General features: G+C 44.0%; 1 protein-coding gene across 1 annotated transcript in view; it reads left to right on the forward strand.

The window, feature by feature from the left end:
- Nucleotides 1-3403, forward strand: part of KIT (v-kit Hardy-Zuckerman 4 feline sarcoma viral oncogene homolog) — a 46218-nt gene extending 42815 nt beyond the window's left edge. The window contains exons 18-21 of the mRNA XM_009885030.1: nt 566-677; nt 775-874; nt 1529-1634; nt 2844-3403. Coding sequence (XP_009883332.1) covers nt 566-677; nt 775-874; nt 1529-1634; nt 2844-2969 — 444 coding nt within the window. The 3' untranslated portion in view covers nt 2970-3403. The remainder of the gene's footprint in view (nt 1-565; nt 678-774; nt 875-1528; nt 1635-2843) is intronic.
- The last annotated feature ends 6706 nt before the right edge of the window (nt 3404-10109 follow it).

The raw sequence follows: 10109 nt of genomic DNA on the forward strand, positions 1-10109 counted from the left end.
GCCCTTTCCTCTGTTCCAGTTAGCATTCCCGAGGGATGTCTGCCCCCACACAAACTTAGGAAAAATGTCAATATATATTTCTTTTATGCGAATTTTCTATTATTTTTTTTTTCTGATACACTGAGGAGCTAAAGCAGATGTCTTCACTGTTGATTAAAGCCTTGAAGCATCTTGACGATGTGAATCTCATCTGTGTACCTATGGTAGCCAGTCCACGGAAGCAGACTTGCATGTTTGCTTAAGGAACCGTGCCATGGTCACTTGTATTATTTTGCTCTGACTTCCTGCCATCCCTTATAAACTAGACAGAAGGAATCATACAGGGTACAGAAAATCAGAGTGCAAGGAACTGCAGGAGTTTGGTAGACCCACAGAAGGATGGCTCAGTTACCGTGTAGCACTAGGAGACTCTACAATACTGAGATTTCCATTTTTGGTTTGATAATTCTATTTCTTCATTTAACAAGTATTTAAAGCACATAACAAGTAGAAAAGGTTAATTTTATCTTGTAAATTTTGATGCTTTATGTCCACTGTCTTAATTTATTCCTTTTTCTCTGGAAAGGCTCGTCTTCCTGTGAAATGGATGGCACCTGAAAGTATTTTCAATTGTGTCTACACCTTTGAGAGTGACGTCTGGTCTTACGGGATATTGCTCTGGGAGCTCTTTTCTTTAGGTAAGCTCCTTCAAAATCTGTACTTCAGGGGATTTCTGTTTCATCTTGGTTTTACTGCAGATGAAGGAATCACGTTGCTCACGTGCTCTCTCAACAGGAAGCAGCCCGTATCCAGGGATGCCCGTGGACTCCAAGTTCTACAAAATGATCAAGGAGGGATACAGGATGTTCAGCCCTGAGTGTGCACCACCTGAAATGTAAGTGAGCAACCAGCACTTCTAATCGCCAAACATCAGCAATGAAGCAAAGGAAAAGAAGCTTCCAGACTTGCATTAAGGATCGTTGCACTGCCCCATTGTCTTTTTTTTTTTTTAAAGTTCTCGTCACGCTTGAAATAATTCATGTAATCTTAACTACCGGAATACAGGCTTGTGTTGTTGGAAGCAATGACATACACTCAGGCCTTGTACCATCTGATCGCTTTGTCGTGGCATCTGCTCCATGTCAATAAATTATTGACAGATCACAGAACATAATTAAACATTTTTAATTCAGATAAAGCAGTCAGTGAGATGTATCACCAGACTGTACAGCATCTGCATTTGTGCTGTACATCCTGACAGCAAGAGGACTGGCTTCTGATCTTCTTTATGAGCTATCCCTACTTCACTGTTTTGTAAATGGTTCGGCACTTAGCAAGCTGTCAAAGAAAACGTTCAGAGATTCTCATTAGGACCCAGCCTTTTGTTGTCACAAGCACAGGTGTTAGCAGCACTATTTCTATTCTTAAAAGTCATTTGAAGAAGGTAAGCTGTGATACAGGGTCACACTTTTCTGTCAAGTAGTAATGGAAGCAAAATAAGAACTCGGGATTTCCTTATCATCAGTACTTAATTTCAGTGTCTTTGCAGGTATGACATAATGAAGAGTTGCTGGGATGCTGATCCTTTACAGAGACCAACATTTAAACAAATTGTACAGCTGATAGAGCAGCAGCTTGCAGATAACGCCCCCCGGGTAAGTTATGAATCATCAGTTTTTTGGAGTCAAAGCAGTTTCAAGCAAGATGTTAGACTAGAGCCATGAGGAGCAAGGATTCTGGGCGCTTCATTAATTTTCCAGTATTATTTATGTAGCTTTGCACTGTAAGTTTAGGTGGTAGGAATGACGCCTGGGCTACTCACATCTGCTCTGTTGTGCCATTAGACAGTAGCTGTCTAAGCCCATGCCTGAAACAGGTACCAGCTGGAGAAGACTCTTTGTATGGTTGATGTTTCTCTCTCAAAATTGACCTGGCACAACAATTCTGGTGTTACGAAATGCAACGGTACTGCAAAAATCCATCTTAAACTGTGAAAAATTCTATTCCAATGGGAAAAATCTCAGAAGTGAAGTGTACTCAGCTTTTATTAGAAAAGCTTTCTGGATGAAGGGGTTGAACATTTGGTGCTCTTAGAATCATAGAATTGCCTAGGTTGGAAGAGACCCTTGGGATCATCGAGTCCAACCAAGAGTCTTCTGCCTCTTCTCGCTTCCTTCCCCCAGCTCTATTTGTATAAACTTGGAGGTATGTCACGACAAACTGTATTCACGCCTCTTTCAACCATTCCCTAGAAAAAGCTTTTTCTGAGAGGGTAACTCGACAAAACAGTCCAAAGAAAAAGTGGAGGCGCGTCAGGGACTTGGATTTTCTCTTGCAATAGCATTATGTGTTACTGGGGTTTTAGAAAGTAAGTTTAAAACCTGGTTTAAAAATAAAGCTTCCTTTTACCTTCTGGATGCCTTGTTTGGGCACCGAGTACATGGCTTCCTGACAATTTGAGAAAAGAGGAAACTGAAAGCTGCTGGTGTTCGATTGCATCCTGTAGCGTATTTTTGGCAGGTGCAGGCATGACTAAAACAAAAGCAAGAATGCGAAGGAAATATTAGTGAGGTTTCTGAGGGAGTTTTAGTAATAACCTGAGCTGTGTGTTTTCGAGCTCAGTTGAAATTTGGTGTGCAGTTGGAAGCTGGGGTGGTTTTAACAGCTGAGATTGAGATACTTGGCTCTTTAAAAGAGGAGTTAAGCCCAAGACACTTTGAAACCGTCTTTAGATTTGGAAACACCTGAGTTGGATCCCTTCCGTGCTGGTGTGTAGCATACAGTGGGGAGAGGCTCGGAAAGGAGAGCTCTCCGACTACGCGTGAAGGGAGCACAGCGCTGACACTGGTCTTTGGCTTCTGCAGGTTTATGCGAATTTTTCAACTCCACCTTCCAGTCAAGGAAACGCTCCAGATCACTCGGTGAGGATTAACTCCGTGGGTAGCAGTGCTTCATCTACTCAGCCTCTCCTGGTACGTGAAGATGTTTGAGTGACATCTGGAAGAAGAGGAGCCCAGATGTATTAGCTGTTTGTATTGTGCAGGGGGTGAGAGAGGGACGACTTCAATAATTTCTCTTACTTTTACTCACTACTACCACTGTGTAGCTGAAACGTTGTTGTAATGCTGTCCTTTACCACACACTGTTACATATAAACTTAATCTGCTGAGCACGGTTACCGGCATCATTGCAATGTTAACTGAAGCTGTATATATTTTGCTATATTGTGTGTATTTGCAGTAGAGAGCCAGATCTGAAGGAAAAAAAAAAAAAAAACAACCAACAAAAGAAATCCTGAGCCAGGGTGTGGAACAAGATGACTACAGATCAAACCAAATCTGCAGTGATCCTTCTCTGGATCCGTGCCTGGAAAGCGTACAGTCATTTTCTAGTTAATCTTGTTTTGTTGAATTGAAGAAATAAATGAGTATGAAGCTAATGGCTTTGCAAACCCCTTTCCCCATCCAGCCAAGCCTGAGAAGCTTTCCCGGGCAGGTATTGTAGGTTGAAGGCCAGCGAGGGTGCTGTATGTACCTGGGCAAGAAGGGTGAGGGGACCAAGACCCTTCCAAAGTTGGTCTGCAGAGCAGCAAACCCTCCCAGGAGCTCTGGGGTTTGAACCCGAGGAGGGGAGAAGGGGGCATGGATCTTCTTCCCACCCACGCTGTCAGCCTTGCAGACTGGTTCCAAGGTTTCTGTGGGTATATGCACTACTTGCCACTGGCCCGTTCCCTGCCAGGGACGAAGCTGCCCGTCACTGGGTCTCACCCCACCGCGGAGCCTGAAGCACTCCCGTGTCCCCCTGCCTTGGGAGCCCCAGGGCTTCAATGCTTGTTTTGCTAATAGTTACATCCAAAAGTGTTCACCAAAGATAGGTGAGCCCTGCCAAGTTGGTCAAAATAGAGGAGAAGGGCTGCTTCCAGTAAACTGTGTGTCTGGAGGAGAGGCCGTTTAACGAGTCATCTTATCTAAGCGAGAGCAGAGGCAGAAAATTCTCTCCGGGGGACCCTTTCTTTATCTTGTCCTACCCAGGTGAATCTTTCCCGCAGGCAGGCTTGGATAGTGCTAACTGGAAAGGGCTCTTTTCCCCTGCCCCGAGTCATTTCATCTTTCTGTAGTAGTCCAGAGATCATAATGAAGAAGAGCCTAACTGGGGAGCGCTGAATTTATAAATGAGATAAAAGAAAGAATCCCTTCAGCCTTGTTTGCCAGACGTGAGGCTTGGGGGTCAGTATCTGTTGAGCCCGGGGTTGTGCTCGAGTGTCTTCTAACCCCTTTTCTTCCCATCAGAAACACTGCTAATTCTTTTCTTCCTTTGTTTCTGTCCCCTAGAAATTAGTAAAGGCATTGAGAAGAGCATTTGTCAGAGGCAGAGTACTAGTTGAGTACCTATTTATTTACAATGCACTTAAGCACTCTGTAACTTTTACTTTACCAGGATTTTGGTTGAGTTTACATGCAATTTAAATGCGTAACTAACTGCCCAAATACAAGGTAATTGTAAATACACACACTGGTAGTACATTTTGGGTTATGTTGAACACCGCGCTCCTTCTATGACTGTGCATTTGGTTTATTGTTACAGGAATCTGTCTTTCAGAGTTAAGTCAAAAATTAGCCATTTGCACTGAACTTACTTAGGCTGTTGCACCTTTCCAAAGTTAGCCAGTTGTTTGGAGGCACTCTTATGCATACTTGTTGTTGAGCATTTTCAGTTTAATGCTATAAAAGCTCTTTCGTAACGTGTTGGCTTTCAGAGCAACTGTAGGCAAACTAGTTGTTATAATTATAGATGTCTCGGTACTTTACGGACACTTAGCTGAAAGAGGTTTGGGTTTTTTTGTTCTTGAAATTTATATTTTTATAATTTGGGGATTTTTGAAACTTATTTTGCAATGGCTTGGTGTTTTGAATGGGTTTATGCATTGTTTTTGTAAATATGGAAATGTAGCAATAATGTCCTTTTGACTATTCTCAGTCCTTGAGTCTCAAAAATATTTTTTTATATATATATATGCAAAAACTATATGTATAAATATGTAAGTGTTTGAAAGTTTATGAAACACTTATGGGTATGTTGCTCGGTTGTAGAATTGCAGTTCAGAAAAGTTCAAATAAATCTGTAAATATGTATTCAAATGCTACTGATGTGTACTATGTTAAGAAGGAATATTTTCATGCAAGTCTTAATAAATTCTTGGGTTTAAGCAAAATCTCAGTGTCTGGCCACACAGAGGTCAAGTGTGGCATTCTGAAACATTTTTGCAAATGCATGCCAGAAAACCTTGATGTTTATTTGTTATGAAAGTTCTTTGCCTGTGAATGTATGGGACAAATACTTGGGTGCAGCTTTATTCTGGGAAAAAATTATGACTAGAAGGTTGATCCTCTAGGCTGCTGATGCAGTCTGTGTGTCACGAATAGTGTTTAAAACGGAACAAAAGTATCTCAGTGTTACTAAGGGTTTGGTTGCGGAGGCAGTTGGAGCCACTCAAAGGCTGCAGTGATGCTGAAGATTCCCCGTTTGCTCAAACACATGCGCACGTATACACTCTTGTCCTCTCCAGCACGCTGGCAAGGGAGGCAGCGTGAGATACCTAGCGCTGCTTGGGTTGGGGGCGTCACAAAGAGAAAATGTGATGCTTCCCTTGCTGAGCAGGTGCCCCGCGTCTTAGTGGGAGACCCTCTGCTTTGATTACTCCGGGTTTGGAATCTGTGACTCACTTGCTCACACTCGTTCCCCTGCCACATAACGCTTCGCATCAGCATGGTTGGTGCGTGGTTTAGTAGTAGGTACAGAGCATATAAGCAAAAGTTTCTAGAACTGTCTTGCCAAAACCCCCTCATATGAGAGACAAACCTCAACTGCTTTGGTCTGTAAACATTTCTGTTCTGTCAGTAGCCCCTTGAAGAGCCCCCCTCCTTCAGAGTTTCCTTTCTAAAACAGCTTCCTTTTTTTTTTTTTTCTTTTTTCTTTTTCTTTTTGGCTTCCACCCAGGTCTTGGGTCTATTAAAAATAATTAAGGAAATTCTTCCAGCTTCAAGCTAGAAGAAGGTAGGTTTAGATTAGATATTAGGGAGAAATTTTTCCCTGTGAGGGTGGTGAGACACTGGCCCAGGTTGCCCAGAGAAGCTGTGGCTGCCCCATCCCTGGAGGTGTTCAAGGCCAGGCTGGATGGGGCTCTGAGCAACCTGGACTGGTGGGAGGTGTTCCTGCCCATGGCAGTAGGGTTGGAACTAGGTGATCCTCAAGGTCCCTTCCAACTTAAACCATTCTATGATTCTATGAAATTAAAAACTAATTTTGTCAGGAGCCAGGAGGTGCAAGCTTTGCCACAATTAACATTGTCATAGTTTTCTAATAATGCTTCAGAAGATACCAAGATTGTCGCTGATTTTGAACCATTTTTTCTCCTGTCTTGTCCACCCCGCTGTTCAAGCAAAGTAGACTTCATACTGAGGCATCCCAGTAGCTGATGTGGTACAAAGAATTCACAAATTCTCATTTCACATAGCCAAAGGAGCTATTTTATGTATTTATTTGGTTAGCACGTCATTAACTTTATTTTCCTGAAATGTTTCCCTTCCTGAAGCGACCTAGAATACAGCATCTCTGCTTTCTGAAAAAATCTCTCCTGTTTTCTTATTACAAGGCGCGCAATGATTACTGCCTCCGTTCCTGTTCATGGTCACACGGACCATTTCCCCCTGAATAATTTTCTTGTGCCAGTTCTAAGCAATAGCTTACATGGAAAAGCACATCAGGAAGGCATTTAATGTGCATTTTATCTGTCCTTCAAAGAATTACTGTACCCAGATATAAAGAGAAATCAGCACCATGTTACCAGTGTGGACTACCAGGACCATGGACCATCGTAGACCAAGTATCTGAAGGGAGGGTGCAAAGAGGACAGAGCCAGGCTATTTCCAGTGGTGCCCAGTGACAGGATGAGAGGCTGTGGTCACAAACATACACACAGGAGGTTCCCTCTGAACATCAGGAAACACTTTTTTTTGCTGTGAGGGTGACTGAACACAGGTTGGCCAGAGAGGTTGTGGAGTCTCCAGCCTTGAAGATACTCAACCATCTGGACATGGTGCTGGACAGTTGGCTCTAGGTGGCCCTGCTTGAGCAGGGGGCTTGGACCAGATGACCTCCAGAGGTGCCTTCCAACCTCAACCCTCTGTGATTCTGCAATCAGCAAGAGTGCTTTGGAGAATCTCAGCTGTAACATTCACTTGGCCAAAAGTAAAAAAGAAAACCCCACCTTTGTACTGAACACCATAGAATGATTCTTCCTCTGTTCTCTTTAATAGCTAGAGAAGAAAATACTTGGAGGCTCTGTGGGAGAAAAGAAGAAAGATGGTGGACACACTACAGTATACATGGAGTTAGTGACCAGTATCATACACATCACCACCACCAGATTTTTTTTTTTGTTTCTGGTTCTCCTTCACATCTGTATGCTCTATAAGTCTTTGTGGAGGTTGTCTGTAAATGGGGACACGACGCAGCTGGCCAAGTCACCAGGGAACAACCAGTCACACCCTGGACCGAAATGTTCACAGCGATCGCTGGAGAGGTTGGACAACAACATCCTTAATTCTGCTGGTTGTAGGCTGAAACCAAGAGAGTGAAACGTTTCCCCCTTCCTGTACGTGGGTTAGGAAACTTCCTACTTGTCCTGTGGGGAGGTTGGAGTCTCAACAGAGAACAAGGAGCAGTTGCATAGACTTTTTAAGCCCCTGGTTTAGAACTGAAGCTATAACAAAAATATGAAAACCTACTCTGCAGTTCTGATGTGGTTTCCAGAAATTTCTGTAACTATGAATAATGGTTACAGATGACCTTCAATTGCCATGTTTCCCGCACAATAATTTCTTAAAAGATTACAGTGTAACCAGTAAGTTTATGTCCAAAAACTGCTCTGAGTCTATTTTTTCTGAAAGATTGTTCATACTTCATAAATTGATTATCAGTCACTCTTTTTGGTGAGAACTATTATCTGTCAGCTGCCAACCAGGCAGCAGAGATGATCTACTAGTAGCAATAGCTCCAGTGACTTGGTGTTTCTGTCCATGCCCTGGAAGTCATTTTAGTCAGGCTGTGACAGGCAGTCAAAACCAGGTCACCCCGAAGGCCCCGTTGGGCTTTGAGGCTGCGCTCTGCGCTCCTGGCGAAGCACCATCAGATACGGGGTTGGCACGGCAGGTTTAATGCTATCCAACCATCAGGTGACCCCGCGGGAAGGCACAGTGTGTAGATCAGTACACATCAGCGTGTAGCGCAAGCTACCCCCGTGCTTTCTCTAGCTGCAGAAGGTGAAAAATAATCTTTGGCTTCCCCCAAATATGCACATTTTGAGAAGCGGCACATCTGAGCACTCACTTCTGGTGACTGAAATAACATGTGACGTTTGACTTGCCTGCTCAGGGTGGGAGGAGGGCAGCCGAGGCGGGTCTAGCCCTGGTGGGCTGGGGATGAAAGGAATGAAAGACGTTCCTCGTGCCTCCGGCCCATGCAGTGCATTAAAAGATTTTAAAAGGGCAATAACAACCTCCCAAATGCTGTTTTTGGCATTTCCTCTTTTGAGTTAAAATAGCAAAGCAATTCAAACTCATTTATAACATGAAAACGTTTTTCTATTTTCCCCTTCAGTCATTTTTCATTCAAAAGCTGTTTGCATTTTTCCTCTTTTGCTGTGACCAAACATTAGCTAGTCACGGTGTTCCAGAAATTAGGGTTATTTGGAAATTTCCAGAGGTCTTGTGCAACATGTTTTGGGTTTCAACTCTCTCTGGTAGACAGGATGTCTCTGAACCAAAGCACCAAAGGAAAAGACTTCTCCTTGGACTAGAAAAAAAAAACAGATCAAAACCGGCAATTGCTCCACCAAAACCAGTAAGTAGTTGCGCAGCCCACTGCCTGCCTGAGGGTAGCCTTGAGCTGCTGCATTGCTGAGGGCGGCAGAAGTGTGAGGAGCCTCTCGTCCTGGGTACCAGCAGCCGGGGAAGAAAAAAATAGCTTTATCCCTTCGTAACTCAGGCCTGCAAAGGGGTCCTCACTCATCCCAGTAGCTTCGTTTTGAGGGAAGGGAGGGAAATTACTGGTGTAATACGTTTTAGCGTATTACAGTCTGAGAGAACTAAGATAGTTAAAGGGGGGGTGGTGTTAAGTATGTTTTACAATACCTTCTCTTTAATAATATAAATGTTTGTAGAGCGTGTTTGTCAGCATCCTTTGAACTACCTTGATGAAACTAATTAACTAGGACAAAAATCAAATTGTGTCACTACCATTATTTATAACTCATACATATTGTCTAACTCATTGTGGAAGTTTTATTCTTTCCTTTTAGAGCTTCTGGCATTTCGGGGCATGGAGAAAGTACACTGATATGAGCAGTAGTGGTAACACCCTCACAAGAAAATTAATAGAATCCCAAGATTAATTTAATGATAAATAAATCACGAACTTTTCAAAAGCTCGTGGTTAAAGTGCTGGAGATTTCCAAAGCCTGGGGGCACTGTCCCGGAGTGCCTGAGCCTGGCGGTGGGGAGCCGCCGAGCAGAAGCCCAGGGAGGTAACTCCAGCAGCAACGCAGAGGATACGGCTGACTGGCGCCTTTCTCCATCCCCTCCGGCCATCGACTGTCAGCTCATTAGAGACTTTCTAGGGTTTCTCAGGCTCCTTTGAATGGCAGCAGTTGTTTGGCTTTCCCTTGTAAAGCTGCAGCAAAAAGAGCCAAGCTGATTTTGGCCACTGAAATGGAAAAAACAAAACAAACCAGGGGTTTTTATCATAAAAATATTATTGCAAGATCCTTCCAGCGACTGCAGGTCCTGCTGCACTGCCTGCCCTCTGCTGCGTGGCCCCTGCAGGGATGCCTCGACAGCACCCAGGGCAACGTGGTCCGCTGGGACCCCGGCATGGGGATGAGCATCCTCAGCAGCACTGGCTCTGGGCTGACCCACCATCTTTTCTCTGGGGCCACGCACGCTGCTTCCAGGGTCAGGGAGGATGTCCGCGCTATATCTCAGTGGCCCCTTGCAGAGAAGCAACCAGCACTTGACAGGAGACAGGAATTTTTCTCGGAGTGGTAGGAGTTAACCCAGCGGATTTGCCTCCCA

This window comes from Charadrius vociferus, unplaced genomic scaffold (assembly GCF_000708025.1).
Source record: "Charadrius vociferus isolate BGI_N301 unplaced genomic scaffold, ASM70802v2 scaffold134, whole genome shotgun sequence".
NCBI lineage: Eukaryota > Metazoa > Chordata > Aves > Charadriiformes > Charadriidae > Charadrius > Charadrius vociferus.